Source organism: Phaenicophaeus curvirostris, chromosome 5 (genome assembly GCF_032191515.1).
Source record: "Phaenicophaeus curvirostris isolate KB17595 chromosome 5, BPBGC_Pcur_1.0, whole genome shotgun sequence".
Lineage (NCBI taxonomy): Eukaryota > Metazoa > Chordata > Aves > Cuculiformes > Cuculidae > Phaenicophaeus > Phaenicophaeus curvirostris.
In genome coordinates this window covers 68662280-68687526 of record NC_091396.1, presented here as the reverse complement: position 1 = coordinate 68687526, position 25247 = coordinate 68662280, and the positions used below count along the sequence as shown (strand labels likewise).

Below are 25247 nucleotides of genomic sequence, written 5' to 3'. Positions count from 1 at the left end.
ATAGAAAAAAAAAAACCATATACACGTTTTCATTTATACAGAAGGAATACGTCATGACAGCATCTGACACCGAACAGCAGACTTAACAGGTAAAAGTGATGGAAAACCTGAGAGACAGTGATGTCATTTGCTGAAAGTAAACAAAAGAATTTTACTCTTGACAGATTCAGACTGTTCCCTGCTCTACCTGATACATAATCCAGCTACAATCAGATATGTTACATTCCTCTTTTTTTTTCAGTCTGAAGTCAAAGAACAGTTTTCCTTGTGTTTAAAGTAGTAATTGGCGACTGTGCTGCACTGTAGACTTTTAAATCATTCTAAATTCAAGAGTAGCACTTAAATAATGTGAATGTAGTACACATCAATTTAACTCAGGATCTCTCCTCTTCCATAACTCCCAACCCTGGATATCTGTTATATGCCTTTATTTTCACAGTGATTCATAAAACAAGGGTGGAAAACATTTAAAACAAGATAGAGTAGTGAATATCATAATAGGTGAGACCTGTTGTATGAAGGAGGCTTAGAAATCCAGTGACTTTCGCCTGGTACAATACCACTAAATGCTTTGGTATCTTTAAAACACCTAAACTGCACAGGAGACACAGTCATGCACAAAGGACACCTAACGGTTGATAACATACACATTTATATGCTCAATTTTAGTAGCCTGGGCTGCTTCTGAGCCAACACGGTGAAGCACTAAGCCCCAAGGTTTGTAAGCAGCGCTACCCTTCCCTGCCTCCGTTTCGGAAGGGATTGTCCTGAATTGTCCTGAAGCAGCAAAAACCAGTACAGTACAGAAAGGCTCTGGAATATATAATTACAGAAGGCACTTCTGAGAATTCATTCCCGCGAGTATTTCACTGAAATTGGAGTTTGGGCTACTAAGTATTTACCAAACATTCTCCTCCTCCCCCTCCTCTCTCCTGCCGTTAGGTTAGTTTGTTGAAGCGAAAGAAAAGCAGAGGAAGGTAGGATAAGGTGAGAAAAGAAGTCAAGCCCCTTTTTCTCTGTTTCTCCTTTTGATTCCAGCATAGAATCCTAGAATGGTATGAGGTGGAAGGGATCGTAAAGATCATCCAGTTCCACCTTCCTTTTGGTACCGTGCTCTAGAAGCATCTGAACGTTTGGTTTATAAAAACCTGGTAAATACCAGGAGATTAAAATAATTGGGTAAGTAGCTTAGCCTCTAGAACTGAGTAATGTGACATTGATTCCACAGTGATTTCACTGCAGTACATTCTGTCTGCTCAGCAATCAGGCTTTTGTCGCACTTGGAGCATTAGAAGTAATTGATGGTGGGACGCGATGATCTTAAAGGTCTTTTCTGACCGAAACCATTCTGTGATTCTGTAAACCTAGGTCAGGATACAAAGCAGTGTTGTAATCACTAGCTATTTCCCAATACAGTTGTGATCACCTGAACCCCATTTACGTGGTTTCCTAGAAGTACTTTGAACCTTTCCTAGTTTCCATAGCAGGGTTTAAGGTGCTAACACGCAGCCCTGGTACCCATGCACAGGGCTTTATTATAACTGATGCTTTGATTAATATTGATACATTGATTCGTGTAGAAAGAAAGAAGCTCTCACTACTTAAAATTTTAAAAGCTCTGATTTATATCAATGCAATTTGTCAATTTGACACATTTGAAATTCATGGAAAAATGTTTGCAACCTCTGAACTACGCGATATGTAAATCCCTGAATTGGAGATAACCTGGAAAACACCCAGTGCAGGTATTTGGAACAGCACAGCAGTGAAATAATTTATAAGGATTTTGGGACAGTCTAATGTGTTCTTCGTACACGGTTGTGTTTCCATTTCTACTGTACTGGCTGCATAAAGCAATGGAGGAGGAGGAGGAGGGGGGGGAGGAGAGAAGGTCAGACCCTGTTTGTCCAGTTTAGTCCCTCAGCTCCCCAAACTGGTCAGGATGGAGGCAGCTCGAGGCAGCTGGAGGCAGCATCCCCCGCAGCCGCATGCTGATCAGGACCCAGTGCAAGTCATTTTCCACAGGTTATTCCACAGCCTGCAGGCAGGATTATCCTGGGTTCTGGGGAACTTCTGGCTCGTTACAAATGCTGTCGGAATTGTCACCTTGCTAGCGGTCTCAGAGACAAGGCAGCTCTCCCTCTGCATTCCCAATTCATGCATCTTTAAAGAGGTCCAGTTTCAAGAACTACCAGTATGGCCCCTTTCACCAGTTTCATTTCCCCTGTTTAAGCGTTTTCCTGCTCCGATGGAGGCCGGGCATCCCTAGGGCGCTTGACTATTTGCAATAATAGGTTAGGTACAAGCATTTGAGCGTGCGAGCTCTTATTCAGCTGCTTCTGTGCAGGTGCATCTCAGCCTTGAAGGTGTTTCCAGAGAAGGTGCCTTCCCCTGGCCTCCCCGGCTGATCGAAGGCATCACCTATCGCTACAAACCTCGATGCTCTTGGGCCACCACGACCGCAGCCCTTCTGCGTGTTGGTCTAGAAGTACTAAGGTAACACTCATCCAGTAGAGTTGGTTTATCCTGCTTCCCCTAATGCACGCTTATCTTTATTTATTGACATTAATCTCCACGTCTATCACGCTGAAGGAAGCTAATTTAGGTTCTTATTCCCTGAGTTCTTCGTATTCACGTTAAATATGTTTCTCCACAATTAATTACAAACTTAGTGGGACCTACAACAGACGGGGCTCTCCGAGTGATTGCTTGGGTCAAACCAACCAGTGCATTCATGGCAAAGGCTTGAGAGTCCTAACAGGAGGATTTCACCGAAGAAATCATTCAAATCCCTCTCTTCATTCTTCTGCCAGTTGTTTAATCAACACACTCTGCTGCTTTACTGAATGTAAAAAGGACATAAACAAAACTGCATCCTCGCTTCTGTTTAACAACTCTTCCTTTCTTTCCTGTAATAAGGATTCAAACTTGTTTCCAGATAGAAAAAAAAATTAACACCTCAACAATTTTTACCTTGTCTGGCAGCACAGCTTTAAACAAACCCCAAAAAGTTAGTAGTCTTTATTTGCCAGTTGGGAAAGGTCTTCAGCTGAAACCCCGTTAAGCTTAGTTGGAGGCAGTAGTCTACTCAGATATCTTTAAGAAAACTTACTTTTTTCTGAGCTCTGCAGAAAACGACGATGAAGAACAAGCCAGAAACCTAATATTGGAGCATATTGCTTTACAGAAATCAGTTTGCAAGACACAGATCCCATCAGGAAAGTCTTGCTTGCCGTAGCAATTACACCAACAGTGTTTTAGACTGACCTACCAGGTTTGGCCCATGATGTATTCCAGGAAGCCAAATATATTTTAAAGTCAGTAGTGTAAGTTTTCATTAGACCTTGGCTTCGACCTAGACAGGAATACTTGATTCAGTACAGCAAATTCAGAATTTATACTTTAAATTAAAACCAAAGTATCAAAATAAATTAACTGAGAAAAACATATATATGTTTTTACACAGTGAAAATTACTTTTAGGCAAAACTTAGCAGAAAAACAATCTGGGAGTAAACAAAAGTTCTCTTTTGGCAGTCTCCAGTTTGGGATTTAGCTCTGTCCTCTCCTGGGAGGCATCTGTTAACTAAAATAGAATGATCCAAAAAGGCAACGCAGTGAAAAGCTGAAATATTACATTTTAAAACATTTTAAAGTGCAGGGGGCTGTGGCATACGTCATGGCTTTGCTATGACCTGATCTCGGATGCTGAAGTAAATGATGGGGATGCCAGGTTCTTTACTATCCTATTGAGGTTGGCAATTTTTTCCTCCAGTAAATAGTTTTTCCTTTCAGCAGTTTTCTGCTGGTGTTCTGCCATCTCCAAAGCCTTCAGCAGCTGTGCATTCTCTACATAGAGGTCCTTCACCATTGCATCTGCTTTAGTGTTCCTGGAAAGCTGAATTGTGAACAGAACATAACTACTCAGCAATTCAAAGCAAAATAAACAAAAATTAGAAGCAAAAACAGTACTGGGAAAGTAGGTGAGTATGATTATTGTAACTCAAATATCAAAGGAAGACAACACACCTATCCCTCTGCTCTGCTCTCGTGAGACCCCCACCTGGAGTCCTGTGTCCAGTTCTGGAATCCCCAACATAAGAAGGAGATGGAGCTGTTGGAACGGGGCCACAGGAGGCCATGGAGATGATCAAAGGGCTGGAGCAGCTCTGCTGAGGCCAGGCTGAGAGAGTTGGGGTTGTTCAGCCTGGAGAAGGCTCCAAGGAGACCTTAGAGCAGCTTCCAGTGCTGAAAGGGGCTCCAGGAAAGCTGGGGAGGGGCTTTTTACAAGGGCCTGGAGTGACAGGACAAGGGGGAATGGCTTTAAATTGGAGGGGGAAAATTTAGTTGAGACATTAGGAAGGAATTCTTCATGCTGAGGGTGATGAGGCCCTGGCCCAGGTTGCCCAGAGCAGGGGTGGCTGCCCCATCCCTGGAGGGGTTCAAGGCCAGGCTGGATGGGGCTTGGAGCCCCTGATCCAGTGGGAGGTGTCCCTGCCCCTGGCAGTGGGGTGGGACTGGATGGGCTTTGAGGTCCCTTCCAACCCAAACTATTCCATGATTCTGTGATTCTATTTTTCCTTGTTAAAAACCTGATTATTTGTGGAGTTTTTATAGACACCGTGAATATTCTGAATGAATGTTCAAATGAACCTTTACAGATAAGCACTGCTTTAATCATTTGTCCTCTAATGATCAGCCCAGTTCACGAGAGGATCCACCAGCCCAGTGATCCCACAGAGATACTTCCTCCAAGGTTTGTACCACCAGCTCCTCCTATAAAATCGTGGAGAGCAGCCTAGCGCTTGCCTTCATGCTTTTGGGACCAGCCCTTTGCCAGGAGACTTTGTTAGCATTAGAGAGGAGATGGTACCTCCAAAGAACACAGGTATTGTTACCCACACCTCCGTGTCCAGAAGCTGCTGTTTCCTACACTGAGAACTCCTGAAGGAGGCAAGAACCCCAAACCTTGTCAAGCAAAGGGTGTGTTGGGGCAGGGGGCGCTGAGGAATCAATAATTATGCATCAATAATATCAATAATTATCCTGTCTGTACTCATCAGGAAATTCTTTTTCCTCCTTTTCTGAAGAACTTTCCCAGTGAGGAGACTTGGCTGAGATTTGATGTTGGTTTCCTGACCTTAAGTGCATTCTTGAACCGAACGAGCAGAGCTTTGAGGAAATTAATGAGCGGAGGATTCAATCCCCTACTGGGAGTTTTAGGAAGCGTCGAGCAAAAATGCTGCATTTAGTTCAGAAACATCACAAGAAAAAGGAAAGCACCTTTAACCTTATTGTAAGCAAGGACAGCTTGGCAGCTTTTGCCCACTTAGGTGTTCCCAGAAGCAATGGGGCCAGTTTGAGGAAGGCAGTAAGAATGCTTACTTGTTCTTTCAGCTGATTTACTTTATCTTGGAGAAGCCTCTTCACAAGCCTGAGTTTCTGTTCCACGTCCATCATACGTTCTTCCATCATTCTTAGAAGCTGCTCATGACCCCCCTGGAAAGCAACATTTACGTGAGAATCGGTTAACAAAAATCAGTTTACATTCACCAGCCTCCTTGTTTTCAGTTTATACTTAAGAAAACGGCCGACACTCCACACGTGAGCCTATTTAAAAGAGTCCACTAAATTAATAAACCATTCATGGAAGCAAAATGTTATGGCAACTCTTCCAGGACGCTTAGAGACATAGAATTGTTTGGTTGGAAAAGATCTTGGAGATCATCGAGTCCAACCATACCTGACCACTACTGAACCAGATCCCTGAGCACCTCGCTCACAGCAATGAATTTGTTTTCCAAGTCTAAGTTACGCTTGAGACTACTGGATCTAAGTAAAAATGATATAAAATTCTGTCTTGGCTGTGACAGTCCGATCTGGCTAATTTCCTTTTCTTGTCCTTAGCTGCTGCCATATTTCTTTTGAATGCAGGAAGCAAAATATCAATCAAAATCTTAACTATTTTATAAAAAAATTAAGGCAAAGTCATCAAAACACCTTAGTTTGACAGCGTGACTCTCCCACATCAAAGATGCCTTGAAATCGAGCAGCGATATTCTAGAGAAGCAGGACGCTATCATCTCAAACTTGATTTTTTACTTATCTTTTAGGTTAGGTTTTGATAATCAAATATTCCAAATGCTTCTTCTCTTTTTCTTCAGTGAGGTGATAGACAGTCTAACTAGAAGCATAACAACTCGGTGCCATCAGAGTGCCTGTTAGGCCAATGGCTGAGGAAATTTTTCCCAAATAGATCAGAAGCACCTCAAATCCTGGTTTTAGTTTTGGGCTCCTGACTCCGAAAAGGACATTGAGGGTCCGAGCGTGTCCAGAGAAAGGAATAGAGCTGAGGAAGGGGCTGGAGAACAAGCCTTACAAAGAGCGGCTGAGAGACCTGGGGTTGTTTAGTCTGGAGGAGAGGAGACTGCGAGGAGAACTCATCACTCTGCATCTACTTGAAAGGAGGTTGTGGTGAGGTGGGTGCTGGTCTCCTCTCCCTGGTAGCCAGTGAGAGGAGAAGGGGAAACGGCCTCAAGATGCCAGGGGAGATTTAGGTTGGGTATTAGGAAAAATTTCTTTACTGAAAGTGTTCTCAGACGCTGGCAGAGGCTGCCCAGGGAGGTGGTGGAGTCCCCATCCCTGGAGATGGTAAAAAGACAATATGGATGTTGTACTTGGGACACGGTCTGGCAGCAGACTTAGCAGGGCTGGATCGACGGTTGAACTCAATTATCTTAAAGGTCTTTTCCAAGTGAAACCATTCTGTGAGCTACAAGCAAGCTTGACTGTAACAGGGAATTGTAGACACTGACTGCAGGGAATGGGATTCATTCTAAGGCTTGCTTGTTAGCCTAGTTCTTAGAAGTCATCTTAGAAGATTGACTTTGAGGAAGCATGAACGTTCTCCTCCAAACACCATCCCTCCAACACCAAAGTGCCCTCACACACACGGAGGAGAAGAAATGAAAAACTGAGGGAGGACCATTCCAGGTAGGTAGTTGCTCATCTAAACCACTGTGGAAAGATTCCCCTGAGGGGATTGATTGAAATCCACTCAACATTTATTTGCTGTAACACCAGAAACTCCTTAAGTATGGGGTTATATGATCACTTAGCTCAGGGAAAAAACACGTGAGTCATCAGAAAGATTCACAGTGTTGCTGGGCTGGCTCTTTTTCTGGATTAAAAAGTATTACTAAGCAGAACTCACAGCAGACTTTCTGGCCAAGTTATCTTGAGCTGTCTTTGATAATTTCATTAGAATTCAAACCCAGAGCTGACTATTACACTTCCTAGTGGTTGCAGGAGCCTTGGGTAATGTGAAAACTAGGAATTAGAGTGGTCTCGGTCCTCCTGACCCCCCTTTTTTTAGCTTAAAGCTGATTTGAGAATATTCTAACTTCATATTATTTCACATTTAATAGGGAAGGCAGCTCAAGCATTAGCTTCAAGGTCATTAGAAAGATAGGAGCAAAAACATCCTTGGAAGCAAACAGATGAAATGGTTCATTCCTCCCACCTAGAAAAATCATGGGCCTGAAAAAAGTGTTTTGCTGACCTCTGAAAGTGATAAAAACCTAGTTTACTGTTACCCAAGAAAGAAGTGTGTTCATTTTCCCTTTTCTTGCACTGCCATTTTTACTTTGTGGCCACAACTGTATCCCACATGTACTGTGCAAATTCTTTTCTTAAACGTGCAGTTACATTTGCTAACGAGAAGCTGAGTTTCTGTACATCCCCTCTTTTAAATCCTTCCCACAAGTCCTGCCACGACAATCCTCAGCACCAGAAACAAATATTCAGTTTAAAATTCATTAAGTCTTGTTCACAAAGCTGAAACTATCACTACTATTAAGACAAAGAGACATTAAGTTTAAAAAAGATTTTATTTTTCATTTACATCAAAAATGTCATCTTCCCCTGTTAAAAAGTTTATACATCTCATACAAAAAAATGCAGTATAAATACCCCAGATTTTCTTCAAATCTCATATAAAATTAGTACCATTTGAGAAAAATAGTGTCTCTTCCCCACTGAACAGCTCCACATTTTAAATAACATAAATAAAAAAATATTTGTAACAAATTAAAATGCTTATGAACTTTAACAAATAAATAGGAAATAACACTGCGGAGACTTTTTTTTTTCTTTTTAACTTGTTTAAAAAGAGCACAAAATAATCTGATCCTCAAGTTTCTCAGCTTATGCCAGTTCGTGTGTTTTTGTGTGTTTATCATGGTAAGGAATGAGATCGCAAGCAGCCAAGCTGTCAGAGGTGCCCGATCCTCCGGTAGGAATCTGCATGCACTGCTCGCTGCTCCGGTAGCAAGGCCTAGAGAAAGAAGGCAAGTGGGATACTTCACCCTGATATCCAGATTTATTTACGTTTTTTTTTTTTTTCTTTTATGCACATTTTCTTAGTTAAAGCAAACCCACCAATACAAGCGAAGCAAGCAGCGCAAGACAAACAAAACCAAACGCAAAACATGCAGAGTATCAGACGTCGTAATTCTCTAAATCATAGAATCATTGTGTTGGAAAAGATCTCAGGTGTCATAAAATGGTTTAGGTTGGGAAGGACCTCAAAGAACATCTAATTCCAACCCCCTTCTGTGGGCAGGGACACCTCCCACAGGATCAGGGGCTCCAAGCCCCATCCAACCTGGCCTTGAACCCCTCCAGGGATGGGGCAGCCACCCCTGCTCTGGGCAACCTGGGCCAGGGCTTCACCACTCATTGTGAAGAATTTCTTCCTTATGCCTCACCTAAATCTTCCCCAATCCAGCTTAAAGTCATTAAAGCCAAGAAAGGGAAATCTGAGCAACTCTAAGTTCTTTGAGCAAAAATATTGCTTAGCAGAGGCTTTAAGAGAAAAGATTGGGTCGTTCACAGGCTCCCAAATCCAGTTATTGAGCAAGGAACAAGTGCTGCTCTGCAGCAGGTAAGAATCACAGCATTAAATACAGCAGAAACAGTCCTGTGGAATTCAGAAGGGTCCAGACAGGTCAACACAGCACAAAAAGGCTCAGGAGTTTTAATTCAGTAAAATCCAAACATATCAGAGGAGTCGGGAGGGGGAATATTGCTCAAGACTGACTATAAAATGAAAGGGAACAGACCAACATAGCAATGATCAAACAGCAGTGAAAGCTGCAAAGCACAAGGAACATAAAATAACCAAAGTGGAGTGGGATAAATTTAGATTCCTTATCACGCAGAAGGACTCTGGATCTCAGAAAGCTGCAGAGAGCAAAGCAGCAGCAGCGAAACTAGGGGATTAAACTGAACATGGACGTAACCTGATGTCGTACTCACTGATGAAAAGATGATGAAGAGGGATTAGGATGCAACTTTTCAAGATGCTAAAGGGAACATTAAAATGGACATAAGCTAGACTAAATGTTAAACCTAGAAATCAGGATGATGAAGGAAAACCAACAGTGAGAGTTAAAGCGAGAAGCATTTACAGGAATGGCAGTGTTGAGATGGCCTAAAACAAGTTTGAGCCCATCTGGAGTCCTGTGCCCAGTTCTGGAACCCCCAACATGAGAAGGAGATGGAAATGTTCAGATGGGTTCAGTGGAGAGCTATGAAGATGATGCAAACGCTGGAGCAGCTCTGCTGCGAGGCCAGGCTGAGAGAGTTGGGGTTGTTCAGCCTGGAGGAAAGAAGGCTCCTGGGAGACCTTAGAGCAGCTTCCAGTGCTGAAAGGGGCTCCAGGAAAGCTGGGGAGGGGCTCTTGATCAGGGAGGGCAGGGAGAGGATGAGGGGGAATGGTTTTAAGCTGGAAGAGGAGAGATGGAGATGAGATCTCAGGGAGAAATGTTTTGCTTTGAGGGTGAGGAGTCCCTGTCCCAGGTTGCCCAGAGCAGGGGTGGCTGCCCCATCCCTGGAGGGGTTCAAGGCCAGGTTGGATGGGGCTTGGAGCCCCTGATCCAGTGGGAGGTGTCCCTGCCAATGGCAGGGGGTGGGACTGGATGAGCTTTGAGGTCCCTTCCAACCCAAACCATTCTATGATTTCACGGTATTGATTGTAAGGTGCTCTCCCTTTCTCTCCCTGCACTCACCAGGGGCCGTAGTCCTTGCTCACACACAATGGAACGCAGAGTGTGCACTTTAATTCTGAAATCAATAAAAGCCATATTACAGCAGCAGCATCTGCAAATGAGCGTGCCGGGTATTACACTAGGAGTGATGACTTTGTCGTTTTGCCTTTGAAAGCCCAAGAAACAATTTGCAATCTAGTCACATCCTGGAACTTGTAGTGCTACAAATAAATCACTTCTAAATTTCCTGTTAAAGCTTTTATTCTGGGCAGCTTCATGAATTTAAAACTACTTCCAGAGAGGCTTTGTGAGTACTTGCTATCAAAGCACTAATGCGCTTAGTCATTTGAAGTTTTTTTCCTTTTTTATCTTGAAGTGAATGGATATTCTTTTTAACATCTCATGCTGCTTTTTTCATGCGCTTTATAGATAACTTGCTAAAATAATTGCTAAACACATGCATTCTACAACAATAAGCAAGGCCAAACCTCGAATCATAGAATGGGTTGGGTTGGAAGGGACCTCAAAGCCCATCCAGTCCCACCCCTGCCATGGGCAGGGACACCTCCCACTGGATCAGGGGCTCCAAGCCCCATCCAACCCGGCCTGGAACACCTCCAGGGATGGGGCAGCCACCCCTGCTCTGGGCAACCTGGGCCAGGGCCTCCTCACCTTAATTGTTCAGAATTTCTTCCTAAGATCTCATCTAAATCTTCTTCTCTCCAATTTAAAGCCATTCCCCCTCATCCTGTCACTCCAGGCCTTTGTCAAACACCCCTCCCCAGCTTTCCTGGAGCCCCTTTCAGTGCTGGAAGCTGCTCTAAGGTCTCCCAGGAGCCTTCTTTCCTCCAGGTTGAACAACCCCAACTCTCTCAGCCTGGCCTCACAGAGGAGCTCCAGCCCTTGGATCATCTCCATGGCCTCCTCTGGCCCCGTTCCAACAGTTCCATCTCCTTCTTAAGTGGGAGTAGCTTGACTTTCCTCAGAAATGCCAACTTTGAAGTTTCTGTATAACCATAACAGTGTTCTCCAAACAGTGCCTTGCCTTCTATCCAAACAACGAAGATAAATTAATCCTTTTCATGCGGTCAGCCTGTTTGTGTGATGCTCTGCTGCAGGTGACACAGAACTCCACGTGACAGCAACAGCCCCAGTGAGTATTTTGTGTGTGATGGGTATGTGCTTATGCAATAGGTGGTGCAATCCATTTTTTAAAACAATGGATATTCAGTAAAGAAAAAAACCCAAAACCTACAAAAACTTACTGCCTGTTGATCAGAAGGAGAAAAGCCAGCTGAAGGTGAAGAGGAGTGTTTATTTCAAGGAGTGTAAGAAGAATTCAGAATTAAGCTATTGCTCAAGCTAAATAAGAAAGGTTTGGTTTGTAAATATCTTTGATGAATGAATATTCATTTCATTTTTTGAACTGGCATAAACAGAGAATGGATCTCATCCGAACTGAAAGAACAAGGAAACTAACCAGGTATCCTTCTACGATCGTAACCTGCAGAGTAAGGAGAGCTTTACCTGTGGCATGTTTGTTTCGGAGGCTCTGCTTTCAAGTTCTTCCTGAAGACGTTGACTCCTCCTCTCTGCCTGTAGCAGCTGGTGTTGGAGCTGCAGGAACTGTTCCTTGGGCACCACAGCACAGCCTTGCTGCTGGAGCTCCCGGGAGTGCGGTGTCTGGCTAAGCATCACGCTGGCGCTGGAGTGGAGCTTCTGGAGGACAAAGGAAACCGGCCATGAGGAGAAAGCAGCGCTCAGGTTCATACAAGGCACCTTTCAGCCATGCACTAGGCATCAAGCGAGTCTTGTACACAAAAGAAACAAGCCTGAACGCAGTAATAAAAGCTAAATAAGCTAAATTTGATAGGAATGGTTGGACTCGATGATCCGGTGGGTCTCTTCCAACCTGGTTATTCTATGATTCTATGATTCTAAATAGACACCTTTTTTCTTGCCAATGGAAAAAGATGCATCTACGTGCAGCTCATAGAATCACTAGGTTGGAAAAGACCTCTTGGATCATCGAGTCCAACCATTAAGTTCTGAAGTCTAAAGGAACTTGAGCTTTGATTGAAAATTTCAGACCCGATTTATAAATTCACTGTATTTCTAACAGAATCCTAGCAAAATTAAATGGGCTTGTGTTGAGCTTTGACTTCACAGCCCTTTTTAATTTAACCCTGGTCTCAGCAGCTCTGCTAAAAACAGGATCTGCTTACAAACAAAAGGGCTAGCACGAGGCAGGCTGAAGTTGTCCACCAGTGCTGATTATTTCTAGTCTCTAATCTAGGATGGAGAGATAACACTGAATTTTCAGTGTAATCTGATGACTTAAGTAACTTGAAGCCAGCTGCTCTATTCCATTCTAAATTCAGTACTTAGAATCGCACCTATCCTTCCTCATGCTCATGAAGAACTGTGGAGCTCAACACACTTAATTGTCATTTCAAGACAACGCCACAAGCCGAGTTTGAGAGAGACCTGAGGGTCTGAACTGTGGAAGCAAAAGTTTACTCAGAGAGACCCCTGAGACATGGGTGCACACAGTGATCTGAAGTTGTTTAATTCCAAATTTAAGTCGTTTTCACCAAAAAAAGGTTACCTAAGACATCCACAACTCTATGTAAAGGTAGTAATATACCAGAGTTCGTACCTACTGGCTGTCCTTTGTGAAGTTAAAACTACTGGAGAAAGTCTTTTAGTTGGTAAAACTAAGCCAGCCATGCAGGACAAAAGGATTTAGGCTGGACATTAGGAAAAAATTCTTCACAGAAAGGGTCATTGGTCCCTGGCAGAGGCTGCCCAGGGAGGGGGTTGAGTGACCTTCCCTGGAGGGGTTTAAGGGACGGGTGGACGAGGTGCTGAGGGACATGGGTTAGTGATTGATAGGAATGGTTGGACTCAATGATCTGGTGGGTCTCTTCCAACCTGGTTATTCTATGATTCTATGATTTCATTCCTAACAAACCTTGCTACAGCAAAAAGGGCACCTCGGAACAGACTTGTCCCAACTGGTTTAGCTTCCCCACTTCATTTAATGAAGTGCTGCTCCCAAGCAATGTTGTGATGTAGTTACTGGCTAAAGGTGGCTGGAGAAGAGGTATTTCTGGCATGACCTTACGAGCACTGCAGCCACGAGAGCCCAAGGCAGATAAACTGGCCCAGCATGAGATGAATTTTGGGACAACAGCAAGAGCTGAGACAGTCACATAGAACAGTTCAGCATTTTTCTGGACTAAACTAAAATCCAGGTAAGACCAAGCTGACGGTTTTAATAGTTTAGAATACTAAAAAGAGACCAGGAGTGCACAGCAAACCCCCAATGTTTCAGGCAAGCTGCTTGACTTCACATAAGATTAATACTTTCTTCCAATAAAGCTCAGTTGAGCACAGCATAAAATTCTCACCTTCTCTCAAAACCATTCCTCTGTTCCCTTCAGAAAAGGCATATTAGATTATGTTAGTGGTTTTAAATTTCCCTTCAGAAGAGTTAGAACTGAGGCCTCAATTAGTAATCGTATTCTAGTTATCGAGTTCATCTATAATACAAGCAACTAAGTGGTTGTCATTCGGGTGCAGCTCTTTGGGCTGCGTTAGCTCCTGTACATCTCTGCTGGCCCAGGTAAACAGAAAATAGGCTTTTAAGGATTTTAAAATAAAGCTATTTGTATTTTTTAAGCTATCGGGATGTTATCTTGAATCAATTTGTCTGTAAAGGAGCTATTATTTTACTGACAACATAAACAGTAAAAATAACGAGCTTTTCATGGAATTTCTTTAGGGTTTCCTGTAGTTTGTGAAGCACACAGGGATCTAATGAAAGAGCTGAAGAAACAGTGTTAACAACATCTTAAAATAAATGCCAATTGTGTGGCTAACGGGAACAATATAGTCTTGCTGTTTTCATCTGTACAAGAAAGAGGGATAAATAATGGATGTGCTAAACTATTAGGGATGACACTGAGTGCGATCACGTATCGGTTAATACTAAGGAAACATTTGACAGCCTGGTGACAAAGCATGCAGGTACCAGAGATAAACACAAAAACACATTCAAGCCTCACAGTCAATGCGTTAGAAGGAAAAGGTGGAGCCACTTTTCATTTTCGTACAATCAGTTTAATTCTTTTGAAGGCAACTGATTATTTTTACAAAGGCTTGTAGCGACAGGGCGAGGGGCAATGGGGATAAACTGGGGAGGGGCAGAGTTAGACTAGATATACGGAGGAATTTCTTCAGGATGAGTGTGGTGAGACACTGCCCCAGGTTGCCCAGAGCAGTGGTGGCTGCTCCATTGCTGGAGGGGTTCAAGGCCAGGTTGGATGGGGCTTGAAGCCCCTGATCCAGTGGGAGGTGTCCCTGCCCAGGGCAGGGGTGGGACTGGATGGGCTCTAAGGTCCATTCCAACCCAAACTATTCAATGATTCTACGATTTCTCTCCATTTTCACTGCAATGCCTTAGGAATATGTGGCTTCTTGGCCTACAGAATCAAACTGCGTGATATTTCAACCACAAAGAAATCAATGCAGCTGTCAAAGGCAAAATGTTACATAAAAATGAATAGTGGCTTCTTTATAGATGCAAGGAATAAAAAAAAAAAGAAAATCCATAAAAGAAAGCAACGTTTTCTCCATGCTGTGGTAGGACATTGAAAATTATTGCTCTACCTTCGCACACTATCTCAGAAAGAGAACTGCACCCTTCTCTGCTAGTTCCAACCACTGAGCTCTAGACAGGTTAGCCACGAACAAAAGGAGAACAGGCACAAAAAAGAAGGTTAGAAGTCACAAAGTGCTGAGTGAACGTTATACACACCTGCTGGGAAAACGTTATCAGGAGTAACACAAATCCTGCGTGTCTGGAATACGTATTTTGGGAGAAAACACAATTCCACGCTTGGTGTTTATACTAAAAGGTTTAACAGCGTTTGGAATTTCCCCAAAGCTTAATCAAGACTATAAATAAAAGCGCACGGCATATAAACAATCTGTCAGTAACTTATCAAAATCTTATCTTTTCTAATCAAGCCTCCACAAATTTACAGCTAATTACACAGTACATTGAGCACAACATGTTTCCCACTTGTTTACTCGATGAAAAACATGAAATCTATGAACAAATATTGTTGTAAAAACCTCCTCTAGGAGATGCTTTGATTTACCAAAGTCAAATTTGTGTGGGTTTTGTGGGGTTTTTTTAATATTCTGTTTTTAACTCAAATTCAGAGCATCGACTTTAGGCAAGGCTGCCAAGAGACAACTCGGAGGTGTCGCCTGACCTGAGGGGATCCACCAACTTAACAGTTAACCTTGCCTGTTTCTGTAACCAAGGACACCTAAGAATTAAGGCATTTCCATAACATCCAGCATGATCCCTCTCCAGCAGTTCTGAACAGACATCCACATTTACAGAAGAATCTGAGCTGAAGCTTCTCTCATGCCTTTAAATTGACAGAAAGTTAATTGTTATTCTATTACCATTTTAGATAAGATAGTAAGGCTTAAATTAATCAAATTACTCCCATCGTAAATAAGAGCAGGTTTCTACATTAAGAGCAGCATTGCACCAACATTAGTTAGGAAACTTGGTTACATGTTTTAGGAAAGAAGAGGAAAGCGTGTGCCTCATGCACAGAAACAAATTTTTTTACTATTTGATTTTACATCTGAAGCCTTACATGAATTGCAATAACCCACAAGATGCTTCAAAGAAGCACGTTTGTCCCACTGACATCTTGATCACAAAAGAGATTAGGCATGAGAGAAGATTAATTCTTCTAGTTTCAATTAGTTTCCTCTGTTCCTACACACCTAGAAGCTGTTTGAAAATAAATTCATAGAGATAATTATAAAGCCCCACACTATGCAGTAAACACCAATCAAGAAGTACCTCCATTAACTGGTCGTCCAGTTTGACCTGCTTTTTCCTTAGCCCTTCATTTTCTGAGCTGGTTTCCAGTTCACGTTCCAGAGAGTTCATCTGGCTGATCTATTAAAGACACGAAGTTTCTTTAGAAAGATAGTTTCTTATTTTATCTGGTTGGGGGTTTTCCTTGGGGTTTTGTGGTTTTGGTTTGGTTTTTTTTCCAAGATGCAAATCATGAATCACTGCACATCAAGACAATTCAAGATTGTAAAACCTAAGCGTTTGGAGGAGCACAATGCTTCACTAAATGTGACATCTAGTTCTGGAATCTGCAACATAAGAAGGAGATGGAGCTGTTGGAACGGGTCCAGAGGAGGCTACAAGGATGATGGGAGCCGGAGCAGCTCCCATACGAGGACAGGCTGAGAGAGCTGGGGTTGTTCAGCCTGGAGAACAGAAGGCTCCAAGGAGACCTAAGAGTGACCTTCCAGCACCTCAAGGGGCTACAAGAAAGCTGGGGAGGGACTTTTTGCAAAGGGTTGGAGCAATAGGATGAGAGCAAATGGGTATAAACTGGAGAGGGGCAGGTTTAGACTAGGCATAAGGAGGAATTTCTTCATCATGAGAGTGGGGAGGCCCTGGCCCAGGTAGGTTGTGGCTGCCCCATCCCTGGAGGAGTTCAAGGCCAGGTTGGATGGGACCTTGGGTAACCTGATCCAGTGGGAGGTGTTCCTGCCCATGGCAGGGGGCGGAACTGGAAGATCTTTAAGGTCCCTTCCAACCCAAACCATTCTACGATTCTATGATCTAAGGCAACATTACATGGCACCTCCAAGCCAAGTTTCAAAGAGTCTTCAAGGTCACTGATTTTTAATGTAAAAGCAGACACATATTCACCATCTAAAACTGACCTTCCTGTTTGCAGATGACAACTCCTTCTGAAGCTGTTCACACTCTCTCTTCAAGCTTAATTTCTCTTGCTCTATGGCTTTGACGATACCCGACTGGCTTTGATGTTTCTGGTGCTTTAAGGAAAGGATAGTAGATTCCAGCTGTCGGATCTAAAGAGAGCAGAGATAAGAAATGTGGAAAGACATCCCAGATACTTCAAAAATCAAATTGCAACTGTTTAATCTAAAATACAGACTACCAATCGATTTTGGATTCATAACAGATTCTAGTGTATTTTTGACATTTTAGCTGTGAGCAACAAAAGGTCTTTTGCTTCCTCCTCCCCATAATCTGCCTGATACTATGAGCCAAGAAACTGAATGAAGAACGCTAGGAATTTAAGGACTTTTATGGAGGAAAAAAAACTAAAGGGCATCCTGAAAATCCAGAATAATTGCAAGAATTATCAGGATTTTCTTTTTAAAAAGAAAAGACCCATGGGCAGGGTCACCTCCCACTGCATCAGGGGCTCCAAGCCCCATCCAACCTGGCCTTGAACCCCTCCAGGGATGGGGCAGCCACCCCTGCTCTGGGCAACCTGGGCCAGGGCCCCCCCACCTTCAGTGTGAAGAGTTTCTTCCTAACGCCTCTCCTAAACCTTCCCACTTCCAATTTAAAGCTGTTCCCCCTCATCCTGTCACTCCAGACCTTTATAAAAAGCCTCTTCCCAGCTTTCCTGCAGCCCCTTTCAGCACTGGAAGCTGCTCTAAGGTCTCCCTGGAACCTTCTCTTCCCCAGGCTGAACAACCCCAACTCTCTCAGCCTGGCCTCAGAGCAGAGCTGCTCCAGCTCTCACATCATCTCTGTGGCCTCCTCTGGACCTGTTCCAACAGTTCCATATCTTTTTTATGTTGGGGAGGATCCTGATACTCAGTGCAAATCCAAAGTGAGACTCTTCCATCATGCATTCTTTCCGTAGATGTTTGTATTCAAAACTCATGAGCAACATCCCTGGCCTGCGTTACCCACTGCTAAACATGAATTGTTAAGTTTTGCCTCTGTGGTCTGTGAGGTTGCTGAGGTTACCTTCTCCCTGGAGTGAGTCAGGTCTGTCTTCGTGCTCTGCACTTCCCTCCGCAGCCTCTCGCTCTCCTGCCTGAGCAGCTGCTGCTCCTGGTTCCTCAGCTGGTCCAGTTCATCCCCGTGCAGTCGCCCCTGGGGGTCCTGCAGCCCTGAGGAAGGCACAGCCAGTTCTAGAACCCGGTTCTTAAGACAGACAGAATTGCAGGGTTAGGCCTTAAACAAAGAAGCAGACATTTTCTCTATTCAGGTGGGTTTCAAACAGGCTTTCAGTAACTGCAGACTCTAAAGTTGCAGGATTCCCATCTTCCTCCCACCCTACACGCTGTTTTCCACCAAGAAACCAAACATGCTAATCACAGGGCGAACCCAACGTGCTTCCCTTTGCTTAATTCACAGATAATCACCGTGCACCAGAATGGTGCACAGGGTTCAGCAACACAAAAAAGCAATTTGTGCTCCATTTCACAGCCTCATCAGGCAAATAATAGAACTCAGTATTATATATTATTCAGTAATAGCTGTAATTTAGCTCCTGTTGTACAATTCTGAAACAGCCTCTTTTCCATGTGGACATTAAATATTCCTTAATTACATGGCAAACAAGCCAAATTAGTAACTGAATTCACAACGCTAATCCCAAGGCTGCTGTCTACAACCCCCTTCAGTTACAGTTCAGTTCAGAGGAGCTGATATAATCCTGTGCCTTTCACAAACGGGTTTGACTGAAAGTTAGATCCCCTCACCAATTAGTAGTTTGACTGTTTATAATTTTAATATGTAGATTCATACGCTCTTTCTTTTTTCCCAAAAAAGATTTCTTCCAGGAAAGAACAAACACTTGGGAGATGGATTCATTGCCTGTCCTCACGTTCAAAACTTTAAATATTACTTCTATAGAACTTACTTTAATCTGCACACTATATATAATCCAACAGCACTAATTATCATAGAATCAGAATGGTTTGGGTTGGAAGGGACCTCAAAGCCCATCCAGTCCCACCCCTGCCATGGGCAGGGACACCTCCCACTGGATCAGGGGCTCCAAGCCCCATCCAACCTGGCCTTGAACCCCTCCAGGGATGGGGCAGCCACCCCTGCTCTGGGCAAGGGATCAGTGGTTGCATAACCAAGATTCTACTCTCTCAAGCTGGGGGATGACGTGATTGAGAGCAGCTCTGAGGAGAAGGACTTGGGCTGGAGCACCTCCCATACGAGGACAGGCTGAGAGAGTTGGGCTTGTTCAGCCTGGAGAAGAGAAGGCTCTGAGGAGATCGTATAGTGACCTTCTAGTACCTGAAGGGGCTACGAGAAAGCTGGGGAGGGACTGTTCATAAAGGCTTGTGGTGACAGGACGAGGTGGAACGCGTATAAACTGGAAAGGGGCGGATTTAGACTGGACATTAGCAAGAATTTCTTCACCATGAGAGCAGTGAAACACTGGCCCAGGTTGCCCAGAGCAGGGGTGGCTGCCCCATCCCTGGAGGGGCTCAAGACCAGGTTGGATGGGACCTTGGGTAACCTGATCCAGTGGGAGGTGTCCCTGCCCATGGCAGGGGGTGGAACTAGATGATCTTTAAGGTCCCTTCCAACCCAAACTATTCTATGATTCTTCTAATGGACCAGCCAAGCTAAAGAGATAACGTGACGAGAGCAGCAGGCAGCAGCTGGCATGCGTAAACCCTGGCGTGCAAAGCTGACTGAGGCACCCAAAGCCCATTACCTTTTCATTGGCGTTCTGCAGTTGCTTGTGTAAAGACACCACTTCTTGTTTAAGAGTTTCCTTCTCCTGTTGCGTCAACCGTAAGTCTGATTTCAGTCGGGACATTTGAAGGTTGGTGTTTTGCAGCGTTTCATCCAGACTCAGAACCTGTAACAAAGCAGGGACACAGCTTGGCATTTGCAAGACCAAGATTTCTTGTAACCTTGGTCTGCTAGGATGCGTGTGCACCGATATCACACTTGTTTAGGGTCTCTGACAGAAGGGGTGAGGAAATTATAACGCTGACAGCCCCTTTCAAAAAGGATTTTCTGACTTTCAGTTCCAAATTAGTAGCTGCCCACTTTGAATACAGCCACAATTCACAGATAAATCTTCCACCCCTGAATATTTATTATGATATGCTGGGAAGAGAAGATTTCTCTGGAATTATTTATTCTTCCTGGCAGGCTACAGTCAACAAGAAACCACAAGCACAATTAGCCAGGCAGATAGCCATCCGCTCCCATCCCATCCCTGGCGAGAGCTGAGCCACTGCCACAAGGGGATGGAGCAGCAGAGTCTGCAGTATTTAAGGAATGACTGAGCAGAATGAATTGGCTATAGATGCAAAACAACACAGATTATTCTTGGGAATAAAAAAGTCCCTCCTTGCATTTAATGAGCTTCCTCTTGTCCTTTAAGGAAAGCCCCTCAAAGCAGCCTTCTCGGCTCCATGACATCTTTGCACACATTAGAGAAGAGCTGTTTTTTATGAAAAAAAGCACTACCAGAGATTTAAAAAATGATTCTGGTCTGGGAGTGTAACAGAAGTCACCATTCTACCTTTTCTTGTGCAACAGCGAGCTGTGTTTTCAGTGCCTGACTCTGCTGCTCCCAGGACTTCTGTTCCTGCTTCAAGCTGCCAAGCGCGTTCTCCAAGCAACTCGCTTTAGCTACCTGGAATAAGATTACATCAGTAAGCCTGACTCGTTCAGGATTTTCATTAACTCCATTTGATTCTGAGAGTGAAGCTAGAGGGAGTTCCAGCTACGCAAAGAAAGCTCAGGAGAGCAAAAAAAACCCCACAGCTCCCAGCCTGAATCTCCACACAAGGGGATCATTATTTGTAGTGGGCATACTGGTTACGCTGCTCAAATTCAGGGTTACAGTTACAATAAAAGTGCGAGAACAGTCTTCCTAGTCCTGCTGCAACATTTATATCCAGGCCTCTGGTTCTTTGCAATGTTTGGAATTTTCTACATAATCAAATTACAGCAAAGCTTTGCCCCAGCACTAAAGCTTTCTCTTTTAGAGCAGCCAGGAAGAAAAGGCAGTGGCAATTAAGCCTTTATATGGCTTGAAGGTAAGGGAAAAAACAGAATCCAAAGTGGATTTACAGGCAAGGGTGACACGGATGATAATATAAGAATTTAACAGCATGTAGGTAGTGATGTGATTCAGGGAGGGGGTTGAGTCCCCTTCCCTGGAGGGGTTTAAGGGATGGGTGGACGAGGTGCTGAGGGGAATGGTTTAGTGTTTGATAGGAATGGTTGGACTCGATGATCCAGTGGGTCTCTTCCAACCTGGTTATTCTATGATTCTACGTGCAGTTGCAGTTCTTTCTTACCTTATCAATACACCTGTTTAATTCCTCACTCAGGGCTTCTTTTTCCTTCTGCAGCTTTTCATTTTTAGTAATTAAATTTGAAACTTCGTTTTGGAGGTCAGAGAGATCAGGACATCTGGGCAGCTGTGGAAAAGAAACCCCTCAGAGTTGCATTTCTGTGCTGTTTCAGAATTTGGCACGCAAGTATTACACAGAATCATATTATCACAAAATGGTTTGGGTTGGAAGGGACCTCAAAGCCCATCCAGTCCCACCCCTGCCATGGGCAGGGACACCTCCCACTGGATCAGGGGCTCCAAGCCCCATCCAACCTGGCCTTGAACCCCTCCAGGGATGGGGCAGCCACCCCTGCTCTGGGAAACCTGTTCCAGGGCCTCCCGACTCATGGTGAAGAAATTCCTCCTTATGTCCAGTCTAACTCTGCCCCTCTCCAGTTTATCCCCATTGCCCCTCGTCCTATCACTACGAGCCTTTGTAAACAGAGCACAAAGGTTTCTCTTCTCCTGTGGGCGAAGCATCCACTCCAGATAGAGCAGAAGAGCCGGGAGTGCAGTTTGGTACAAATGACCCTGTGAGTATTGTTTGTATGACCCAGAGCATCCTTCCCGCAGCAGCAGTGCGAGGGATTCCCACTTGACCTGTGAGCCCTTGAACCACAGAATAGAATCACAGAATAACCAGTTTGGAAGAGACCCACCGGATCATCGAGTCCAACCGTTCCTGTCAATCACTAACCCATGTCCCTTAGCACCTCGTCCACCTGTCCCTTAAACCCCTCCAGGGAAGGGGACTCAACCCCCTCCCTGGGCAGCCTTGGATTTGCTTTAGGGCTGGTCCTTCTCTGCCTCTTTTGTGAAAGGTGCAAACACCATACTGCTGACTTCTGATCCTATTCCCATTTGACTCAGTGCTTTAGCTCAGCCTCTGCCTTCTCTTGTGCTGCTCTGTCTTCGCTCACTCAATCTTTTGGCTTTAATTACACTCAAGCCACAATCCACTCTTTACTGAAGAGGCCTCATCTGCTTTTGCTTTTTAAGACCATTATCTATCGTAAGCATTGGCTGCATTAAATGAGTGCTTCACAATGCAAAGAAAATTACTTTGTGGAGCCCTAATCAGGAGAGCTAACTCATTTGTAGCCTTCATTATCTATGTTTATTAACATATATTTACAGCAAATTGAACCACGCTGGTACAGGCGATAACCAAGCCTTACAGGAAATTATCCTCAGACGCTGTGAGACATCGATGTCTCACAGTCTTTCCTACAGGAAAGCTAAGGAGGGACTTTTTGCAAGGGCATGGAGTGATAGGACAAGGGGAAAGGGCTTTAAATTGGAAGGGAGAAGATTTAGATGAGACATTAGGAAGAAATTCTTCACAATGAGAGAGGGGAGGTCCTGGCCCAGGTTGCCCAGAGCAGGGGTGGCTGCCCCATCCCTGGAGGGGTTCAAGGCCAGGTTGGATGGGGCTTGGAGCCCCTGATCCAGTGGGAGGTGTCCCTGCCCAGGGCAGGGGTGGGACTGGATGGGCTTTGAGGTCCCTTCCAACCCAAACCATGCCATGATTCTATGAAGCCTCCAGATGGGTTTAGCAATAGATATTCTCTCTGAGGACACATGCTGGAATAGATCAGTCCCTAAACAGAGCTATATGGGTATCACCAGCGATACAGGATAATGTCCCCCTGCCTATCCCACCTGCACAAACTAGACAAGCCCTGTCTGTTCCTTGATTAGAGCTTTAAATCTTTGTCTTCGTTGTCAAAGCCCGTCTTTGTAGATCCACTACTCTAGAAAACCCTTTGGCAAAACTGAGTGAAACCAACATTACTTAAATAATTGTACATTCTACCCACAGACTATTTATACTCCCCTGCTGTTATGGCCTTTCTTCAAAGAAAGTATTTCCAACTCAGAAAAGAGAGCAGGGCACATCAAGAGGCACATTAGGAAAAAATTTTTCCCGGAAAGGGTCATTGGTCCCTGGCAGAGGCTGCCCAGGGAGGGGGTTGAGTCACCTTCCCTGGAGGGGTTTAAGGGACAGGTGGATGGCGAGGTGCTGAGGGACATGGGTTAGAGTTTGATAGGAATGGTTGGACTCGATGATCCGGTGGGTCTCTTCCAACCTGGTGATTCTATGATTCTGTGATAAATAGGATGCCAGACCTGTTTCGTCTTCTCGAGTTCCTGCTTGAGGATGTGGTTCTCCTGCTCCAGAAGATGAGCTTGAACCTTCATTTTTGACAGCTCCATCTCCAAGGAAGACACCATATTTGACGACTGCAAAAAGGAAAAGGTTCCTATTCAACTTGGGGGGCATGCAGAGTAACAAAGGTTAACCAGAGGATGCTGTGGCCAGTGATGTGGGTTAGAGCTGGGGTGGCACTGAACTGAACAGACAAGCGTGCTGGAAAATGCAGGTAAGTATTTAATATCACTGAGCTCCATTTTCAAGATTAAGCTGCACATTTCTCCCTCCCCAGTTTAGCTGCTGCCATGCTTTCCTTCCACCCCCACTGCCACAGGCACGTACGTTTGCACCAAGTACCTAGGGAAGCTCATGAGCAGCTCAAGAAAGATGCCAATTCTGTAGCATCCATGCATTCCTAGAGGAATTGTTTCATGTAATCCCATACCTTTACTTTAGTGTTTTCCAGTTCCTCTTTCAGCACCAGCCTCTCCTTTTCCCATTCTTCCAGGGTACACTTTCCCACTTCCCTTTCCTTTTGCTTGAGCACCCTTGCCAGCTGTTGATTAAGGTCTTGTACATCTGCTTGGTTTTTGGAGTTCCTCTGGCTAAGCTCTGTATTTTCAGAGTTCAGCTGCTGGTTTCTGGTCTTCAGATCTGCTACCTGAATGGGGACAGCAGTGACAGTTATGCCTGCTTTTACTGGGGATGAGGCTTTAATCCCCTTCATAGAAAGGAAATACTTTAAAGAACTGATGAGTGTCACTCCAATTAAAGAGCGACTCTGAACAATGGGGCACAGCTCTTCACTGTACTCTCTGACCCCAGTAGCACTGCTCTTGATTTCTCTATAGCTGTTTAACTTGCTCCATTCATTAATTTCAGGCCAAATCTTGATAGAAATGGTTGGACCTGATGATCCAGTGGGTCCTTTCATAGAATCACAGAATAACCGGCTTGGAAGAGACCCACCGGATCATCGAGTCCAACCATTCCTATCAAACACTAAACCATGTACCTCAGCACCTCGTCCACCCGTGCCTTAAACCCCTCCAGGGAAGGTGACTCAACCCCCTCCCTGGGCAGCCTCTGCCAGGGACCAATGACCCTTTTCATGAAAATTTTTTTCCTAATTAAAGCAGTTACGGTTATCAGTCATCCTGCATCCCACCAATCCCCCCTCCCTTTGCCGTGCTGATGCATATTGTGAGGGTTAAGCTGGTGAGCTAGTAGGTTATTTTGAGCAAGTAGAACTTTACTGAGCTATACTAAGAAGGACATGAAAATAAGAGCTGCTTAAACCTTCTGCTTTGCCTAGTATAACAAACCACCCTTAAAAGCAGAGGCCTCATGGAGCAAAGGGTCACAGCTGGCAGCATTCCTAGACTCAGCTAGCTGGGAAATAAGTAGAGGCTGAGTCATATAACCTCTGTTTCCCATGGGTTGCTGCAGAGCATTACCCACAAAGACTACAAAAGAGAGATTTTAACTTCATATTTCTGTTAAATAAGCTTTCCAAGTTGACTATGGAAACAGCCCTCATGCTTGCAAGGTAGATGTTACAGTGGAGTTGCAGTCGCCTTCTGATAAGGTCACAAAAGCCTTGTATCAATCCCAAAGAGTTAATGAGAACAGTTTCCAAAAAGTTTAAACATATATAATGGTCATTTTCTACAGCCTTTGTGACCAGGAACAGCTCTAAGAGTGATGCTTTCTGCAGCCAAGGTTATGGGCTCAGACTGCATACCTGCTTTTTCAGGTTGTCAACCATCTTCTGGACGGCCACTTTCTCCTTTCTCACAGCCTCTATCTTTTGCCTAAGGGAAAAATGAAAGCT

General features: G+C 44.3%; 1 protein-coding gene across 1 annotated transcript in view; it reads right to left on the bottom strand.

Moving 5' to 3' along the window:
- The window catches only part of NIN (ninein), a 179699-nt gene that overhangs the window by 103633 nt on the left and 50819 nt on the right, over positions 1 to 25247 (bottom strand). Inside the window, exons 19-30 of the mRNA XM_069856937.1 lie at positions 25158 to 25227; positions 23859 to 24074; positions 23389 to 23502; positions 21221 to 21343; positions 20437 to 20550; positions 19615 to 19761; positions 17898 to 18077; positions 16832 to 16981; positions 15945 to 16043; positions 11576 to 11767; positions 5385 to 5498; positions 1096 to 3897 (exon numbers count right to left, since the gene is read on the bottom strand). Coding sequence (XP_069713038.1) covers positions 3688 to 3897; positions 5385 to 5498; positions 11576 to 11767; positions 15945 to 16043; positions 16832 to 16981; positions 17898 to 18077; positions 19615 to 19761; positions 20437 to 20550; positions 21221 to 21343; positions 23389 to 23502; positions 23859 to 24074; positions 25158 to 25227 — 1729 coding nt within the window. The 3' untranslated portion in view covers positions 1096 to 3687. The remainder of the gene's footprint in view (positions 1 to 1095; positions 3898 to 5384; positions 5499 to 11575; positions 11768 to 15944; positions 16044 to 16831; positions 16982 to 17897; positions 18078 to 19614; positions 19762 to 20436; positions 20551 to 21220; positions 21344 to 23388; positions 23503 to 23858; positions 24075 to 25157; positions 25228 to 25247) is intronic.